Source organism: Enoplosus armatus, chromosome 5 (assembly GCF_043641665.1).
Source record: "Enoplosus armatus isolate fEnoArm2 chromosome 5, fEnoArm2.hap1, whole genome shotgun sequence".
NCBI classification, from domain to species: Eukaryota; Metazoa; Chordata; class Actinopteri; order Centrarchiformes; family Enoplosidae; genus Enoplosus; species Enoplosus armatus.
This window is the reverse complement of record NC_092184.1, coordinates 8,465,950-8,486,607: the sequence shown is the minus strand read 5'-3', so window position 1 is coordinate 8,486,607 and position 20,658 is coordinate 8,465,950. Positions and strand designations below refer to the sequence as shown.

The following is a 20,658-nucleotide window of genomic DNA, read 5'->3' as shown; positions in this document are numbered from 1 at the left end:
ATTTTTCTTCTATGGCACCATTATACGCACAGTTTGCACAAACATGAAACGTAAGTGGCAGGTAACACTGTTCAATACAAAACAATACAAACAACAAGGTACCTTCATTCTATCAAATAGGTAGTGTTCATGTATATTTGGCCATGGTCAAAATAGCATCCTTGTAAATAATTTACCAAGCCTCTCAGCTTCTGAAGTCTACCTATATAATAAATAAAAATACTGTAAAATGTTAGTGTTGCCTAAGATAATGTTATCAATGGTCTAAAACTGGGGATTAAGCAAACAGAATACTTATAATAATTGGAAAGAGAGAGGAATCCCGGCAGGGACCTAAGTAATTATTAATGCAAATTTACACATTATTTTATTTTGTAAAAACTGCCAAAAACACAATTCTGGTCAATGTATTTATGATGTAGGCATCTGCGTAAAAACATTATGTGAATTATGGCTGAACATGTACATGACATGGATTTCTTCTCATTAACTAGGAAACATTCTCTGGTGGTGTTTGAACATTCATAAATATACAATTTTTCATACTTCCATCACACTGTGTGTAACATTTATTAGTATTACTTTTATCCTATATAGTGTTCTTTATAGTGCTATTGAAAAGAGGGGACAGATGTGGTCAAAAATAACATTCATTACAGTTTGCCAGTAAATCTATACAATAAATCTGGACAAGAAAGAGAAACACCTGCTGCACATTACACTATCAGGATAGCACTGATTTTACTGAGGAACATCACATGAGTAGAAAAATGACCAAGATTTGCTTACATTCTCTGGAATGATTAGGCTGCTGATAGAGCAAACAATTTTACATTTACCACATAGCTGCTCAATGTTCTCCTTTACATTAATTATTTTCATAATGCAAAATGAAAGCAGTAAGGCTTGTTGTGAGAAATTAAAGCCAGGGCACCTGAAGGACAGGATCATTGGATGTCAAGTTCCATTTTCCTTTGCAGAAAATGACGGGATGTATGTTGAGGACTAAGACAACTTTTCAGCATTTCACATTCATGATTACCTTTTGATGTGAGATCAAACACTGTAGAAAATTTGATCACACAATACTCTATTCTGCCTGATGTTTCATTTGTTCAACCAAGAATGTCTCTTCCTTTATAAATATTTACAATAATCTGTTACAAAAATCCCAATTCATAAAGCATTAATGAAGACCTTCATTTAAAACCATAAGGTTAAGAATTACAAGAGATAAAACCAACTTACAGTACAAATAAGTATACAGTACAAGCAACAAATATACAAATATAGAAATATATTCTGAGGTTTTAGCAACCTTTTGACACTTTAATGCCATTTCTTGACAGAAACCACATGTAAGTATAAAAATATAGACGATGCTTTTGTACAAAATATTGACATCATGTATGAATCTCCATTTGAAATGTGCAAATTAACACTGATCAACAGAATAATAAGGAGTTTATTTCACACACACACACACACACACACAAAAAAGGCATAGTCCATTACGGCCTCTTAGTCATGTAGTTCAGTTTTTCTTCAGTAAGCACCACAACTTCAGCTATTTGGACTTCTTAAGTGTAACCTTGTGTACTTGTTGTCTTGAGAAAGAGAATAGAAAAGAGAATAGCATTGACTCATTTCAGGTTGCAGCCCCTGTGGTCATACAGTAGAGCAAGTCTGGGACAGCAATGACTCACTTTTAGTTCACCCTTAAGATTTGTCTTTTTAATTCAAATCCTCAGCTCTGCCTCCTCGCTGTGTTCCAAATTGTGTTCAGTTGTGCTGATCATTGATGCCGAGGGGCCCTGTGAGACGCTGAAGGGCGTGATTGCAGGAGAACGTGCTGCCAATGGTGAGAGAGAGGGGGAGAAACTTGGAGACATGGCGACTGAGGAGATGGATCCCTCTGCGCTAATGGGAGATCTTCGTAAAGAAGCCAAGTGGGGGAACGTCCTCCCCACGGCAGGCTTCGGAGGTACAGTTTTGGCCCCAGGGTGGGCCACTGAGGTTATAAGAGGTGGGGGGTCAATTCTTGACTCAGCCTTTGCTTTGTGATGAAATGACCTGCGAGGATGAGGAGGAGCTGTTTCATCTTTTAAACGTGCTATTTCAGTAAAAACGTTAGCTAAAGGTTGGAACTGGGGACACCAGTTTAGCAGGTAGTCCCAGTTGTAGCTGCCCCTCAGCTCCTCATCACTGGCCACGATGGCTGTAAGGGAGCCATCAACAGCAGGCTTTCCATCCTCTGGGAAAGTATAATCTTTAGGGTGGGAAATGTTGAGTCCCCGTCCCACACCCACATACCCACCCCCCTCATCCCGGTAGACTGGCCCCTGGCCAGCTAATAAAGTACCACTCAGACTGCCCAGTTTCTTCCCTTTGAACCAATCTATGGAAGGCTCACAGGACACATCTGATAGCTGATCTGCATCCTGCTGGATTCCAGAGTCCGGACCTCGGGCAGAGATGCGCTCCTGCATGGAGGAGGAGATACTTGACACTCGAGGGTATTCATTAATCATTCTGATTTCATCATCTTCTGCTGCCTCTGCCTCCGCAGAGCCACGCCCACTGGAGTGAGAGGGATCCAGGGATCCTCCACGAGTGTATGGACCTCCACTGCTGCCACTCTGATCAGCCGTGTATCCAGGAAGGGCTTGATGGTAAATCATTTCATTTGCTGCTATTTTTGTTTCCTCGAACTTATGCAACATGGTGCCCGATGCTGGTGTTCGTCCATGTGCTTTTTGCTCCTTCTTCCGACGTCTTAATTTAACCAAAAAAAGTGCCACAGCAATTATTATTAGTATGATTATGGTCCCAAGTGAAACTGCAATGACACTGACAAGCAGCATGTTCATGTCTGTGGTGAGACCAAAAGATGTATGAGTCACATCTACAGTAACTTTGGCCACTGCTATGCGGGACGCTTCCAGAGGGCTGTGAGCAGTCACGTCCAATGTCATTAGACGCACCTCTCTTTTAGAGCGACTCACATGTCTACTGTAGCTGTCCATCTTTAAGAAAATTGCTCCCGTTGATTTATTGACTTCAAAATAAGGCGAACTGTCTGCTAGAGAGTAAAGGACAATGCCATCCACACCTCCATCCTCATCTCTGGCTTGTACTTTGCCGATGATCTGACCTTTCTTTGCTCCCTCAGGCACTTTGAATGAGAAATCTGACAAGGTGAAAACAGGATCATATTCATCCTCCCCTGTAACATAAACCTGCACTGTTACAGTGGCAGAATAGTTGCCAGCATCCATGGCAACAGCCACAAAATTGAAGGAGTTTACCTTCTCAAAGTCAAAAGTAGAGCGAGTCCGTACTTCTCCTGAAGTTTGGTTGATGAGGAAGGCCTCTCTTCCCTCTTTAGAGTTGTCTAACATATAGTACCTCAAATGTCCAAAAACACCTCTGTCATGGTCGATTGCATGTAGCATGGTAACTAAGGCATTCTGGGGTTGGTTTTCTCTGATGGTGGCCGTTACTAGTTTGAGGGGAAAGAAGGGTCGGTTATCATTGATGTCCTTCACTTCGATACGGACTGGGGCCAAAGCGTAGTGCCCTTGACCATCAGTGGCCTGGACAACAATCATATGGGACAAGTGTCTCTCGCTGTCCAAAGGTCTCTGCAGCCTCAAGGCTCCAGTCCACAGGTCCACCTGGAAAAGGTCTGTCTCATCCCCTGAGCTTATGGAGTACTGCACCTCTCCATTGGGAGCAGAGTCTGGATCTGTGGCAGATAGATGCAAGACCTCTGTCCCTGCTGCTGCACCCTCACTCAGTACCACACTGTACTCTGCTCGGCTGAAAGCTGGAGGGTTGTCATTGGCATCTGTAACACTGATGAGGATAGGCACACTGGAGCTACGCTGAGGGATTCCACGATCTGATACCACGACAGTCAGGTTATAACTTGGCACTGCTTCAAAGTCCAGCTCCTCCACCAGGATCAGGCTGCCGACTGTCTGGAAGCCATGCCCCTCCAAGAAGCGCACGCTGCTCTCAATCTGGAAGGTATTACCTGAGTTGCCACTGGCAATGGCAAAATCAAAGCCACAGTTGTCCCGGGACAGGTCTCCATCCACAGCTTCTAAGGTCAGAACAGTTGATCCAGGAAGTCCATCTTCAGACACAGTGGCTCTGTATTCTGACTGGTGGAAGATGGGGGCATTGTCATTGACATCCGACACTTGTACCTGGACAGTGGCAATGGATGAAAGGGATGGAGTGCCCTGGTCCCGCGCTTCAATTACCACCAGGATGGAGGGATTCTCAAAATCAAACTCTGTTTTTTGGTTGATGAATAGAGTACCTGTGAGGTTATAAAGAACATGGTCATAAAAAGAGCAACCTCATTTTAATCCAGAGCACATCAAATGAATTATCAAAGTCATTAATTACACAGTGTGGTTTGCTATTAAAGACATAACAATGACTGATTCAAATAAATAATTACATTGCAATTACTTTTTGTAAACACTGTAGCAGGTTTGGGCACATGCTGTTGAAGGGAACATTATTTGAGGCAAAGGAATTACATTTGAGAATAGCGGACAGAATAACCTGAGGCAAAAGGAGTCCTCTTTTATAACACACTTATTTTTAGATGCTATCTCAAGCAAAACATCTGAGGCAAATAACATTAAATCTGGCTTTCAATGACTTTTAATGAACAAAATGATTAAATATTTTGCAATGCCTGTGCAAATATGTCCAAACCCCAAATGTGCATCCAACGAGAGCCTTAGGGGATAACATTTTTTATGAAGGGTAATTAAGGGGAGCTCTGGTTAGAAAACGTTATAAATCCCCATAAATGTGCACACAGTAACCTTACCATTACTTGGGTCAATGTAGAAGATGCCCCTAGTTGATGACATAACTCTGTAGGTAATCTTCCCATTCTCCCCAAAGTCACAGTCAGTGGCTGTTACTGTGATGACTGCACTGCCTGCTGGGAGGTGCTCTGATACAGTCACCTGAAGAGAAACACATAATAACGATATATGTATATCCATTACAGATACTTCAACAATTAAACAGACATGCTAATACACTAAAAGGTGATGGTATATGCAGTATGTGATGGTAGATGTACCTGATAGAAGTCTTGAGTAAAGGTGGGGGCATTATCGTTCACATCATCCACCAGCACAGTGAGGTTGGCCTCGCTTTGATGTTTAGAGTCGGATGAGCGGACGGTCAGAGTGTACCACGTCCTTTCCTCATAGTCCAGTGGGCCAATCAGAGACACCCCTCCTCCATAACGATGAATCCCAAACATGCCTTGGCTGTTTGTATCAAGGTGTAGTGTGTAGGAGAGGGCTGGCCATGAGTCGACGTCATTCCCTGTTACCTGGGTGATAACTGTTCCAACCAGAGTATCTGTATGTGTGTGATAATAAGGTGAGGAGGCGGGGGAAGAAGAGCAGACCTTTAGGTTGAAGATGAAATGAAGCACAGAGAGAAGTTTTTTTTTTCTTTATTAAGAAATATCCTGTTCTGGAAAGCCTTGATCTAAGCCTTGACAGGAAATGAACAAAGGAACTTGGCAATAGTTTGTTTCATAATAGGGTCAGACTTTTCTCATTGAACCACGCTGAGTGAGCTGCCAGGGAGTGTGATATGAGGCTTTATGATAAGATCACTGGACTAACTTCCACTGTGAAGCCGACTTACCCTCAGGCACTCGGATCTCCCGAGGCAGAGGAATCATGGGACTGTTGTCGTTGAGGTCGATGATGATCACAGTGAGGGTGGCAGAGCCAGCCAGCCGCGGGGTTCCACGGTCTGTTGCCGTAACAACAAGCCTAGTGCCACAAAATGAATGTCAGTGTCTTTTAACTTTAATGAACCTGGTTGCATAACGTTTTAGCTACCACCAAGATCAGCCTCTTTTTGTTTCAGACTGAGCATTAGAAGATACAAGTTTGTTTTTGTTTTTTTTGATTTTTTTACAACAAATGAAATAAAAATCATTCTTTACATTACAAAACTGTACAATTCTGATTTTAAAATACCATATGCAGGGCAAACATCATTTTTTAAAACAACTTTGTTAGGCTCTGGCGCATAATCATCACCTCAGTTGCATTTTCTCCCAATTTTTCTCTTCTCTTTCTGTAACTGAAACCATTTTCTGAGCAGTCCTTGTTAAAAGAGGACCTAATTTAAAGTGCAGTTAATATTGTCTTCTTGCAGTAGGAAAATGTGGAAACAACTAAATCCAACTAAAAGTTTAAACTGACCAACTCCTTTTTTTTTTTTTTAAATCTGGGTAATGAAAATATGCACAAAAATACCTTTACCATTAAAACAAGTAGTTATTTGTGAGAGGGAACAGACAAACATTAAACCTGCATGTGTCAAGGGCAGAGATGAGCCGAGGGGAACCACATGGTAGGATGTCATTACAGATAAAAGGGAAAAAAGCTCACTTTGTTTGTGTCCAGATCTCTCTGTCCATTATAGCTGCAGTGGTGATGCTGCCGGTCAGTGGGTCTATCTTAAACAAGCCACTCATGGATGATGACCTGATAGAGTAGGTCACCTGACCATTTTGACCCTGGTCCAGGTCATCTGCAGCAACCTGAGGAAATGACCACCCCATTTTGGAAATGAAAATATAGAAATATTTGCAGCAGCTGTTTCAGTATAACATTAAGTAAGTGAGCAACATTAGACCTGGAAGTCAAAAGTTCATAAAAATGGGCTGTATGGACCTGACTTCATGGCACAAATTCTGTAGTATATTCAGTTGGGACACTGAGAACACATGCAGTCATTTCTGAGTCTTTTATCTACAGCGCTGAAACTATCGAGATTGCTGAAGCTTGAGTTTTTTTATTCTACAATTTCACACTTAAACAACAGCCAACAATAATAAATGTTTGGGGGACAGGCTACTGCACCTGGATAATGGGAAAATCATAGCCCTGTGCCTCTCTTATGTAGGCTACATAGTTCTGGAGTTGGAAGCGTGGCAAGTTGTCATTGACGTCCTGCAGGATTAAGTTGACAGCCATGTAGGAGCTGGAGGATGCCGTCTCAGCTTTCACCACAAGGCGGAGTTTCGGGGTTTCCTCAAAGTCTAGTCCTTCAGATTTCTGGACCCATATTTCACCTAATTCACAAAAATAACAATGAGTCACACTCTAGATTTTGAAAACATCGTTTTGTAACGTATGCTTCCATCTCTGCACTTACCAGTGATGGAGTTTATTCCAAAAGATTGCATTCTGTTTCCACTGAAAATACTGTAGCTGATACCAGTTTGAGAGCCGTCAGGGTACTGGGCCTGAGTCTGTGTTACTACTGTGCCTATAAGGTGGAAAAACACACTCAGTTGAAACATTTTACTTCTACTAATTTTTTTCATTATACATTCACACATTTGATATCACTCAAACCTTTAGCAGCGTTCTCCTGCAGACTGACATCTCGAGCCATGCGAGAGAAGCAAATCCCCCTGTAGCTCTGTTCCCTGATATAAATGATAACCACCCCCAGGGAAGATTGAGCCGGGTTGCCCTGGTCCATGGCCTGAACTATCAAAGTCCTCTGGCTTTGGGTCAGAATCTGCAGCTTCTCTGTGGCCTGGATGTCTCCTGTCAGCGAGTTGATGGTGAAGCCCCTCACAGGGTTGGCAAAACGATAAAACACAGAGCCATTAGCCCCAAAGTCCTTGTCCTCCGCCCTCATGGTGGCCAGCACTCGGCGGCTAGACACACTGCTGGCGGAGATGTTTACAATAAGTGGGTCCTGAATGAAGAAGGGTGCATTGTCGTTCACATCCTGAATGTAGACTGTCACCTGAGCAGTGGAGTTACGTGGGTTTACAGGGGAGGAGTCAATGGCACACACCTCAAATGTGTAAGAGGCAGTTCTCTCTCTGTCTAGGGGTGCTGCTGTGATAATGCGGCCTGTATTCTGGTCTATGATGAACATGCTCTGGGAGCCACTGCTCAGAAAGTACAGGACCTGGCTATTGGGACCCTGGTCCAGATCAATGGCTTTCACCACCAGGACCAGTGAGCCAATGGGAACATCCTCCGAGACATCTGCAGTGTAGCTGCTGCTCTGAAACTGGGGGCTGTGATCGTTGATGTCCATGACAGTCACCTCCACTGTAGCGGTGCTGCTGAGGGCAGGGTAGCCCTGGTCCTGAGCTGTGACTGTTAGCGTGTACCCAGCTTTTTTCTCCCGATCCAGAGGCCTTGAAGTGGACAACACACCTGACTGTCTGTCCAAGCGGAAGTCTCCAGATGGATCTCCAGCTGCAAGGAGAGCATGGGCAAATGGTTATAAAAAAGTTATAAAAGTTATAAAAATGGAAAATCATGGGAGCAGTTGAGCTGATCATTTAGAAACTACAATAAAACTAATTCTCACCTGTAATTTTGTAGTTAATCTCCCCACTATCTCCTGCATCCTGGTCAGTGGCTCTCAGGGTAAACAGAGGCAATGACTCCAGGTTTTCAGGCACCCTTATGCTGTAGTAGAGGCGCCCAAAGAAAGGGGCGTTGTCATTCTCATCAAGCACTCTGATCCTGACTGTGGCTTTGGCATAGTTGGGGGGAAGGCCTCCATCTTTTGCATAAACTGTCAAAACATAAGCAAGAAAACATGCAACAGCATCAGTGCTGATTTTGATGAATGCCACATGACAAATTTCAAATTCAGAAAGTAATATCATGTATCTCTGTGATGATGTAGGACAGTCAGAGGCTAGTACCTGTCACAGTGTAGTACTCCTGGACCTCTCTGTCCAGCGACTTAGTGGTTGTTATTACACCTGTAACTGGGCTGATGCTGAAACCCTCCTCTGAGATAACGCCATATGTCACCTGCCCATTGGTTCCTACAGAGAAACACACAGTGACTATGCTTAATGCTTAAGTCAAAAATGGATTGTAAAAAAAATTAAACCAATAACAAACGTCACCAAAGCTCAGAAAGTTAATTCCTTTGACCTATAAACTTGACACAAAACATAATTTAGAAGGTATTCGGATTTATCTTCTTAATAGCTTGTATACTTATTTGTTTGGTTGTCATTATTTTTGCTGTCTAAGCATTTGGCAGTGATAGCCCTCCCTCAGGTGTCTGGATGCCAGATTGCGTGCTAACAGAAAGCAGTCTGGCAACCTCACCTGTTTACTTCACTGATTGCTTTTGGAGAGAAAGTTTATAATCCTTCTGTTTTATGTGCTTCTGACTAAGTCCAGGGGAATGCACCCTTTCTGAAACCCACACCCCCACCCTACTGCGTAGTCCTCAATTAAAAACAACTGTTAATATGTGTAATTTGAACACATACTCAGCACAAGAAGGATGAGAAGAATCACAGGCATTCTTGTTCCTCTTAATTGCTGAAGCAGCACAATTTGATATCCATTAACAAAAACAAATCACACACACACATACACACAGCATGTCTTGGTTAAAACCAGGCTAAATTTGGTTGAAACGTTTTTTTAGACATCTAGGTTACATATAACTACATATAATCAGCATTTCTCTGATTATATTTCAACATGTACTTAGGCCCTGTTTCACATCAAAATATATTACGCTGAAACAATGGTTATATGTAACATAGATGTCTAAAACATAAACTTTCCAACCAAATTTCACCCAGTTTTAACCTAGCTGTATTTTGACCTGCGAATGACCAAATCAGTGCTCACTAGGAATACATTGTTGATTAAAAATAGAATTACATGTACCAAAGCTGCAATAACTAAGTAAGTGCACATTGTATGTCTCACCTTGGTCCAGATCAGAGGCGGACACTGTCAGCACACTAGTTCCTGGAGCCTGGTTCTCAGAGATCTGGGCTTCGTACTGGCTCTCCTCAAACCAGGGCACCTCATCATTAACATCAATCACATGGACACACAGCAGCTGGCTGGAGGAGTGCTGGGGTATCCCATGATCCTCAGCGATTATTGTGAGGTTAAAGATGTCCTGCTCCTCACGGTCCAGAGGTTTGAAAATAGACAGAGAGCCTGTAGAGAGATGAATCAGGGTTGAAACGTGAGGAGAGATTTCCTGTACGTGTGTGTGTGTGTGTGTGTGTGTGTGTGTGTGTGTGTGTGTGGGTGGGTGTACTTTATTACAGCCCGTTTCACACAGGCAGTTACACACAACAACTACAGTATGAAAGCATGCTATCAAAGGCAATAAAATATACCACTTTCCACGGTTGTGTGTAGTCAAGTGATTTAAAAAGCAAGTGTGAAAAGTTGCCGTGTGAGGGCCAAATCAGAGCTAATCTCCTCCACACACAGCTTTGCCTACCTGAGTGCTACCACCACCACCGCTGTAACAGCCCAACGGTCTGGCCACAGTTTACGAGATTTTCCATTGGAGAATGCCGCAGCCATCGAGAAAGAAGCAGTAAACACACACTCTAGACACGCAACAGCCAGGCCTGCCGTGCTCCGTAGAAATTAGGGGCACCCTTGCCTTTTCATTATCCTGCCCTAAAAGGGTAGAGCTTGCATTGATTCAATTTCAATTTCATGCTTTAAAATGAGCTGCAACTGTTAAAGAAAGAGATGGGCTGTTTTGGTTTTAACTTTTTCGTGCATGTTTTCGCTTTGTATCTTGCTAGGACTGAGATAACTTGCCCCTAAGCTTTTAATCTGGTAGGAATTACAGGCTCGAATATTTTCACCAAATTTGACTCCCCTGTGATCCTGCCATATCCCTGGTCACTGATAACACATGGGCAGAAAAAAAGACAGTGGGAAACAGGGGAAAGTTTTTATTTTGGATGTTTTCAATTCCAACTTCTTAAGCCTATGTGAGGTTTGTGGCGCCAACACTTTGGACTGCAGTGTGAGGGTTAGCTGAGGTTGCTCAGACAACAAGCACATCTGTCTTGTCTCATATGCAAAAGTCATTTATCAACATTTGATGTGTTAATCCCTGAATGGTGTTGTCATTTGCAAAGAAGCAATTCACCATATCACCAGTGCACTCACCCTTTGCTCCAAAAGTGAAATTAATGATCTCCTTTCTGACACTGACTGATGATAATGTGTCTCACTCTGTGACTTTATATATTCCAAATAATAGCTTGATAGTTCTCTCTATCGTGGTTAACTGTGATGCCAAAGTAATGAAAACAGAGTGTGTAGAGACGGTCCCAGGTCTATGGTCACTGACCCCAAAACAGGAGCAAACCAGGTGCTCAGAGGATTATTCATTCATTATTCTAACAAATAACCAATGTGCATGGAAACACTTCAAGGTTAGCACACATACTGGGCTGACGCAGAAGTGGCATGCATGACAGAGCCTGAATGTTTCCATCCCCGAGCTGCTCCAGGGGGCATCCTGGTTGGAGTCTCGAAGGGGGAAGGCGGAGCCTACGTCGACACGTGTCTCAAACACCACAACAAAGCCCACAGGACCAAATAGCCCAAGGTCAGCGTTGACTAAGTGACAGAGTCTCATGCAAGCACACAAACACATATGTGCATGCATGCCTACACACACACACACACACACACACACACACACACACACGTGCTTACACATAAACACGCGTAACTGATCCCTTCTCTAATGGTTCCCAGAAGCCAGAGCAGGAGGTTCTTTGGTCTTTCATGGGAATAGATCCACAATAACAGATGATGGGTTGTGTGTGTGTGTGTGTGTGTGTGTGCTTGCACATGCTTGTGTGTGAGTGTCTGTGTGTTATATATCTGGCAGGCTGCTCTGTCTGTCTGGCCTCCAACTGAGAGAAATAAGTCATGAAAGGTGAAGCAACTATTGTGCTGTACTTAGACGTAAGCAGAGTATTACAAGAGTTTGTGTGTGTTTATGGAGGGGGAGGTTTGGTGATTGTGGAAGCCCTCAAAGGTGAGTACACATGCAATTCAAAGTTAAACTTTCCAAACAAGGATTAAGTGCTGAAACAGGTGCTGGAAATATAAAGATGGAAGACTAAATGAAAGTTTCAGTATTATCAATATAAAGATACTGGAGCAAAAAGGATTTGGCCTGGTGGAATATAAGTAGACAACTGAAAGTCCAAGATTTGAAACACTTTTGATATTTGACCTTAGCGTGTGCTTTAAGTATATTGTATATGTATGCCTCCCTCCTTCCCAGCCACATACGCATTGGCTGTTTGTGACTAAAAGACAGGACAAGAAAAAACAAGCTGAAATTAATACACACTGAAATTGGAAACTTATCCAGAATATAATTATTCTCTTCCAACGAGTTCTCTCAGATGGAGGACTTGCGCAATGCTATCACCAGACAGAACATAGAAGATTCTGCAAAACCCCAAATTATGTTTGATGACATAATTTTTTTAATGATCTATATCCGCAAATGGCAACTACAATATGGTTTTGCTTAGCAAAAAACTGTAGTTATGGTTAAAACACAAATTGCTGGGCATTATGAGACACAAACTGGTCTCCAGCAAGTAAGACAGCTGTACAACAAACACATCCACCATGCCTTACTTTGTGCCTTACAACACAAAGCACACACTACCTCCTGGGGTGGACTTACCAGTGTTAGGGTTGAGGCTGAATGTTCCTCCAGTGTTGCCTGACTGGATGCTGTAGGTCACTCTGCCATTCTCCCCTAGGTCTGCATCTCTGGCCATGACATATAGTGCCACAAAGCCCACTGGCTGGTCCTCCATCACACTGACAGCAGTTGGCGAGCTGAACACTGGTGGATTGTCGTTCTCATCGGTTACGTACACCCTTGCTGTGACAGAACCCCAGCGCCTCTGGCTGGCATCCTGGGCAGAGTCTGTTGCCTTTACAACCAGTATCAGGTTGGAGGTGACCTCGTGGTCCAACTCCTGGCCTAAGGAGAGAACCCCAGTGGAGGGGTCAAGGGTTAGTAGGCCAGGGGTGTTTGGCCACTGGTGCAGAATGGAGTACCTCAGCTCGCTGTTGGGCCCGCTGCCATCCTTATCTGTGGCCTGGAAAGTGTAGACAGAGGAGCCGGGCTCCATGTTCTCTGACATGACGATGGTGATGGGGTCCTCTGGGAACTGAGGGGCGTGGTCATTGCTGTCCTCTATGTCAATGTCCAGTTGGACCAGGGTGCTGCTAGGAGGGGCCTGAGAGAAGTCATCCACCTCAATCTGCAGGGTGTAGCGTGAGTCGCGTTCATAGTCAAGAGGACGAGCCAGGTACACGTCTCCAGTCAGACGGTCTACAACGAAGGTCCCATCTCGGTCTGTACCCCCTACCACCATGTAGGTCACCTCTCCTTCCTCTGAAGTTTCTCTGTCATGGAGACGGACTGAGCCAATAACAGAGCCAGGCTTGGCCTCCTCCACTGAGTTGAAGGATATGGAGAAGGAATTGGTCTTAGAAGTAGGTCTGTTCGTGCTGAGAACCTACAATGAAGAAAAGCACTGAATAAGTATTTGAGGACAGAGCAACATGACAGTGGATCTAATGGTTCATTTAGATGCCCGGTGGCAACGTAAGTTTGCAATTTTCAATACAAAGACTGAAAATATTTCATGCATTTAGGCAAAGAAAAAACAGATTTTGTCCACTCCACTCACTTGTACTGTATGTGTTCACTGGGAATACATGAAACCAGTTTCAAGAGGTTTTTATAGACTTGAATAACACGCCTGCTAACCTTAATCACATTTAATCTGATAGTCATGACGCTGCCAAGAAAAATAATAGATGATAAAGGTAACACAATCAGAGGAGGAAATGGTGAGAGGGTTTGAATTTAGCACTATTCCTGTACTGTGTATAGCTTTACACTTCCTTTGATGAGCAGTTCAAGTGTCTTATGAAAAGAGCACCATAAGTGACACATGACACATTGTTTTAATAAAACATATTTCTGTGGTATTTCATATTTCTTTGAGACAAGCATGAACTGACAAAATCTAAGCAGCTGTAAAGGGGGAAGGGAGAGGGAGAGGTTGTGTTGATCAAATTTTCAGCAGCATTACTGACAGTATTTTGTAAGCTGAATGGGTGATCTAGATACTCAGCATTGCACCCTACTGCACAGTTCCCACAGTAAGTAGGCACTCAAAGAAATATGCTGTGTTTGTTGTGAAATCTTACATGACAAGCTGTAAATTGGTTCCACATTAGATGGAAAAGGAGTGTTCCAGAAATAAATTGGTATAGTCCTATCCTATCATTGATGGATTTAGAAAATCAGTCTGAAAAGATGATTAAAGGAAATTACAGAAATGCGTCAGCGGGCAAGAACAACACTGCACTGTTTAATCCAATTAACTAATAATTATGACTTTCATTTTTTGTTGTTGGAAAGGAGGAAAAACTGAACTGGCACTTACTGGAGCTGTTTATATGGCAACTCTATTTTCCTGGAACCTATAAATCTACGTTCCTTCCAGGGTTCTTCCATTGTGTCCATTTTCTGTTCTATATTAAATATTAACTGAATTACCTTCAATGCTGTGTTTTACGTGAGTGTACAGCCCCGCTGCTCATTGCAAAAAGGGCTACTGTATTAAAAAAGTGTTGAAGTCATTGTGTATGACCTTGATCAGAGCAGTCTACAGCTGGCCCTCATCACAAGCCAGCTGGGAGTATTTGATTCAGACCCACTTTTCCATTTCAGATAGAAATTTCCCTTTTGAAAAGTCACAGGGGAAGAAAAGGGAGGGGATGGGAGGGAAGCTTGTCAGAAGTGAGGCTGATATGTCTGCAGCTAGTCTGAGGGGCCCAGAGACATGGATCCTCTCAGCCCCGACTCTATTCTTTGATATTAAATAGGTGAGTAGTGAAGGTGTTTATGCTGGCCGGGCTCCAATGAAAGTCTGACCTGAATGGTGAGGGAGCAGGAGGTACTGCGAGGGGGCAGTCCTCTGTCAGTGGCTGTCACCGTCAGAGCGTACTCAGTCCGCTCTGAGTGGCTGAGAGGGGATGATGAACGCAGCTCCCCAGTGTTTGGGTTCAAAGAGAATCGCTCAGCCCTGGGACCTGGGAGAGACAGAGAGTCCAGACTTTGAGACGATGTACATGGGAGAGCAAAATACACAAACCCAACAAGTTAATTGCAAGCATTAAATCAAAGCCGACTCAACCATGGTGTCATATGTTTACAGTATTTACACGCATGGATACCAATAATGATCCATTTTATTTATATAGTACTTTTCTAAACACAGTTACAAAGTGCTTTACACTAAAACAAGAAAGGAAAAAAAAACTAAAATAGCGAGACTGGAAAATAAATACATAAACAAAAACAACTCAAAATAGAATAAATAAAACAATTAGCAATAAAACAACAAAAAATAATCCTACATGCTGCTTATATCATGGCCATGGAAAATACTTTCGACTGGGTGGCAATTGGGCCTCAAAGGTGTCCTGATAAGCATTATTCCCTTCATGCATAATCAGGACACCTGACTGAGTACCATCACTTTCTTATACCACTACATGTAGCACGTTTACATACATCTAATAAATGAGTGACAGATGAGTACTCTCTTTACTTCCTGCAGGTGCTGTACCTGACAAAGAGAAGAATACGGTGCCATTCTCTCCTTCATCAGGGTCTTTGGCTTGAAGCATGCCCAGTAAAACCCCAGAGGACTGACCTTCTGTCACCTATGGGTTAAAAAACCAAACAGATGTCACCAAAGACATGAAAGACATTTCATTTTCTGCTTGTCTGTGTTTCTGGTCTTGTGGCCTCACCTGTATGATGAGGTTTTTGCCCGACTGGCTGTGAGTGAAAGCGGGGTCATTGTCGTTGTCATCCAGAACAGTGATGAAGGCTGTGCCTGTGGCGCTACGAGGGGGTGAACCTCCATCTTGAACCACCACCACCAGCTGGTAACTAGACTGCTGCTCTCTGTCCAGAGTAGTCCTTGTACTGATCTCACCTGGGGAGAGAAGTGGGTGGATGAGAGGGATTTAATGCCGAGGCACAAGTCCAGAGCACTGGAATAATGATGAGAGACTTAGGATCCAGCAGGCTTTGATCAATGTCACACAAGTAATAGACATGCACAGCTTGCAGATGTATGTGTACATGTGCACACACACTCTCTCTCACACACACAAATAGAGGAATTTTGGAAGGTTGGCAGATGCTGTAGAGACTCATAACTCAGCCAGAAACTGATCACAAATCAGAGTCTGAGTCTCCACCCACAGACTAACAGGCTCAGCAGGCCAATTAGAGCCCAGCAAGATGCCACCACCATCTGACTAATTTATGACAGTGGGGAAGAGGCAACTGTAGTCTCTCATCTTTTACAGATGACTAAACATTTAGTTTTTTTAACAAATAATTTAAATTTTTCGATGACACATAAAAAAATGTTTCTCGTGGAATCATGATCAGGATGTTTGAGCACATGTAGAGAGGAATGACTTCTCCGTTTATTTCAGTTTAGATTTAGTTTTAGCTCAATCTACAGAAAAAATATAATAGATTTAATAAAAAGGAGCATTTTGAATTTTTGGGTCAAGAATGCTCCAGTATCTTCTGAAGGCAGATATTCAACATAGTCTAGAAGAAATCCAAAATTCAGCAAATAACATCAGCAGTGCAGCCTTTCTTTTCTTGCTTTATTAAAGCATGACACTACAGTCAGCTAACTGCTTTTTTCATTCATGCCTGCTCTATTCTTTAAGCATCTCTCTCCTCAACATCTTTACATATGCAGTTCTTTGCATAAATACACAGATTTTGTTTGGCTGCCTAATGAAGTAAACCTAAGCATTTTAACAGTCCAATCCAATGGAGCAGCTATGACTGCTATTGTGACCAATCTTATATTTCAATTAACCTGTGAGGGAGTTTATCTGGAAGTGGCGGTCAGGATGCAGGAAGCGGTAGCTGAGGCGTCCGTTGGGGCCACTGTCTCGGTCTGTGGCCGACACGTGACCAAAGCCTGTTCCCGCAGGTAGGTTTTCTCTCACAGCCATGAAGACCCTCTCCTGTGGGAGCCGGGGAGAGTTATCATTCTCATCAGTCACAGATATCCGCACTGTAGCACTGCCCGTCTTCTTCAAATGTCCATAACCTTGGCTGGCCAGCACTGTGAGAAGATACATGTCCTTGACTTCTCTGTCTAGGGCACTCTTCACAAACAGCCAGCCACTGTCTGCAGCAATGCCAAACCCTGCAGCATCTCCGTCTGGACGCAGGTGATACGCCAGGGGAATGAAGTGCCCTGAGCCAGGGGTTTCTCTGTTCAGAGCCCTGACCTGCAGGAAGCGTGTGTTTATCGGAGTCCCTTCTTTTAGCTCCACACGGTAGGTGAGTGTATCGAACACAGGTCCCTGGTCATTCTCTGCCTGGACATGGACCACAAGCACGAAGGTGGCGCTAAGCTGGGGTACTCCACTATCCTTGGCAATCACCTGGAGGTCATAACGGGGGGCACTCTCATAGTTGAGGCTCCCTACCAATCGGACCTCTCCACTGCTGCGCTCTATGGTGAAGGTCCTCTGGATTCCACTTGCAGAAGACAGATCAAAGGTGAGTTGTCCATTTACTCCAGAGTCCCTGTCCTCAGCTTGGACCCGATACACCACTGTGCCCATTTCTGTATGCTCTGGCAGCAGCAGGGACTCCGAGGATGAGGGCAGAAAAACAGGCGGGTTATCGTTGATGTCTGCGATGGTAATGTGGACACGGGTCTGGCCAAAGGCAGGGGGATTGCCACTGCGGGCCTGCACCTCCAAATCCAGAGCTGACTGGGCTTCGTGATCCAGGGGCATACTGGTCCTTAGGGCCCCAGTGTCAGGATCCACTGTAAAATAGCCTGCAGGGTCCCCAGAGCTGATGGTGTAGGAGATATCTCTAGAGGTGCCTGGAAAGAGAGACAGATGACAAAAACCAGAGACACGTCACCACGGCCCAGAAGGCTGTGCTAAAAGCACTGAAGTAACAGTATACTCCAAAGATGTAATTTTTCAATTTTCATGACTGTAATAGAGCTCTAAAATCTCAGAAAATGAATATATAAACAAAGTTGTGAAATGGAATTTTTGATTGATGTTTTTTCAGAGTTAGGTGTGTATAGTGGCCCAACGCCTATTTGTACAAGTGGTGCAGGGAGCAAAAAAGAAAGTCTTTTCAACATGATCCAGTGTTACTGATGAATGTACATTGACCTATACAATCTGGGCTGTGGGACTCAAATGTGGGTGTCTGTGAGTGAGCGAGTGAGTGAGTAAGTGAGTGACAAAAAAGAAGACAGAGCATACGTATGTGGTCCCCACCTATCTTACTGCTGGCCTGGACAATGCCTACGACTGTCCCCCGCAAGACATCCTCTGATACAGTAAAGTGGTACTGAGTCTGTTCAAACACTGGTGGCGCCACCAGCCCTGCCACCACGCTAATGTTGACTCTGGCATTGACTAGGGCAACCAGACCACCACCATCCTGAGCAGAGATGACCATGGGAATGACAGAGTTGGCCTTCCCATAGACAGACCGAGACAGGGAGATCACACCTGCAAAAACAAAGCCACAGACAAGGTTCAAACAGGCTATTTTTACATCACACAACATTATTGATCATGCAAGACAACATGATGGAATTGCTGGATGAAATTGCAGGACAAATCAGCTCCTTGAATAATTGAAATCTTGAAAACACAGTAAAGAGTATGCATGAAATGGAAAAGTACTTGTGCCAACCTGTGTCTTTGTTGAGGGTGAAGTAAGGGGAGGCCCCTCCAAGTACTGTTTTGTATGTAATTCTGCCATTCTCGCCTGAGTCTGGGTCATAGGCCGTCACTCTGACAACAGATGTCCCAGGGGCGCTCTGCGTGCTCAAACTGACAGCATAGCTGACAGGGTAGAAGGCGGGTCTGTTATCATTAATGTCGACCAGATCTACCTTCACATAGGCCACTGAGCTCAGTCCTCCCTGCAGAGGAAACAAAAAGCTCTTTTGTTATAACTTCACATACATTAAATCATGAACAGAAAAAACACACCTGAAAGCAGGATTTAGGCCACTTTAATGGTGAAAGTAAAAACCAGCAGTTAACCCTGTTAAAATTTCGATGTATAGCGTAGCCTCTAAAATATAGTCCCAGCAGGTTTGTGCAGGGATACAGATTGATAGTTTCCCTCGGGAAAGAGCAATATGTCATGACCCAAGGACGGTGAGAGGGCTCGCCACAACCAAACAATCTGTTTCATAGGCTTTTCATTTGGACAAAATACAGTGTAGGCTTTTCATTTGGACCAGGTGGTAAAAGCAAGGGAGGGGGCAGTCCAACTTGTTAAAATATTACTGCCTGACAGTTGAGGCATTTCTAGATCTGATTGCTTTAACATGGCTGCTGTAATTTTCTTTCATTTTAAACCTTTTATTTTTTAAGTATTATTTGGCATAAAGTGAACAGGATGTACTTTTGAGTAAGCCTGCCATGGAGAGCCATTCAAGCTTTTATTTTTTACTTGGCTGCTCTAATCAAAGTTTTTCTGCACAGTTGGCCATGTCTTTGCTCTCCTGTCTGTATGAAAAGCATGGCTGCTGTGTTTATAGGATTACTCTGTGGCTCAATGGATTCATATTAAGCATGATTTCAAAACTCAGTGGCTCACCCCATCCACTGCAGTAACAGTAAAGTCGAAGCCGGCTGGCCCTTGATCTCTGTCTAGTGCAATACTAGTGCAGATCTGGCCAGTCTCCTTGCCAATGGTGAACTGAGAGGGAACAGCGCTGTTAATGCCAGAACCAAGGGAGTAAGTAATGGAGCCAAAGGATCCGCCGTCTGCATCTGTCGCAGTCACCTACAGAGAAGAAAACATGCTATTGGTTAAACATTCCAACATTGTGCATTAAAATTAAAATTTATTAAGTTGGAAGGGAAATATCTTACTGGATAAATTCAGTGGTTTCCATACTCATTAATAATATTACTCTAAAGCCACAGCAGATCAAATCTAAATTCTATTAGAGGGATGTAAGAGTGATGGCAACCCACAAACTGAAACAAGAGCACCATACCAGGTGTCTTTTGAGAGCATCTTTGGACCCGGTCTTTGTTGTTTATCTGAGCCAGAGCATGAGCCAAACAGGCCCTTTGGCAGAAAGGGTTCTGAGGGAATGAGGGAGGGTTGTGGGAAGGAGGATGACTTCTACAGGCTTTGGGAGGGCTGCCAGCAGGGAAAACTGCCTGCTACAGGAGTGGCGTCTGTCTGCAAAGGACAGTGACAGGGACGGCCGCGGAACAGTGGGATACCACACAGTATGCTTCAGTGCAGCGCATTATACCCAAATGTAATGTCCCACTTGTGGTCTGGTTTTAATAACGCCGCACATCTACAGAGGGCTGGAACCGCTGGAGCTATAAAAGCAGCTCACAAGCCATCAGCAAGGGAGCCGACTCAATTACTACAGGATCTCCCAAGACAGCGCAAGGCAAATAGACCAATCAGATCGGGCCCCTAGGTACCAGCAGTGTAATTGTTTGCAAGTGTTGGCTCTGGATCGCAGTTTGCCAGAGATTACAGTAGGGTTAAACCTCACAAGTTGATTAGAATTCTCCTTCCTTCCATCTTTTATAAATGGATCTTTTTAGGAAAACACTAATTGGAAGAAAATAGGAGCTTGATTCATGCTCTGGTGCTCCAACACTCAGCAGCAGGGAGCCTACT

General features: G+C 43.7%; 1 protein-coding gene across 1 annotated transcript in view; it reads right to left on the bottom strand.

The window, feature by feature from the left end:
• Positions 1–1,739: 1,739 nt before the first annotated feature.
• LOC139285399 (protocadherin-16-like) overlaps positions 1,740–20,658 on the bottom strand; it is a 73,565-nt gene continuing 54,646 nt past the window's right edge. The window contains exons 2-20 of the mRNA XM_070905964.1: positions 19,603–19,791; positions 18,685–18,916; positions 18,261–18,497; positions 16,820–17,848; positions 15,720–15,907; positions 15,533–15,629; positions 14,836–14,993; positions 12,559–13,405; positions 9,789–10,028; positions 8,753–8,878; positions 8,410–8,619; positions 7,428–8,294; positions 7,225–7,338; positions 6,930–7,141; positions 6,456–6,607; positions 5,698–5,828; positions 5,117–5,403; positions 4,856–4,997; positions 1,740–4,330 (exon numbers count right to left, since the gene is read on the bottom strand). Of these exons, the coding sequence (XP_070762065.1) occupies positions 1,740–4,330; positions 4,856–4,997; positions 5,117–5,403; positions 5,698–5,828; positions 6,456–6,607; positions 6,930–7,141; positions 7,225–7,338; positions 7,428–8,294; positions 8,410–8,619; positions 8,753–8,878; positions 9,789–10,028; positions 12,559–13,405; positions 14,836–14,993; positions 15,533–15,629; positions 15,720–15,907; positions 16,820–17,848; positions 18,261–18,497; positions 18,685–18,916; positions 19,603–19,791 (8,049 nt within the window). The remainder of the gene's footprint in view (positions 4,331–4,855; positions 4,998–5,116; positions 5,404–5,697; positions 5,829–6,455; positions 6,608–6,929; positions 7,142–7,224; positions 7,339–7,427; positions 8,295–8,409; positions 8,620–8,752; positions 8,879–9,788; positions 10,029–12,558; positions 13,406–14,835; positions 14,994–15,532; positions 15,630–15,719; positions 15,908–16,819; positions 17,849–18,260; positions 18,498–18,684; positions 18,917–19,602; positions 19,792–20,658) is intronic.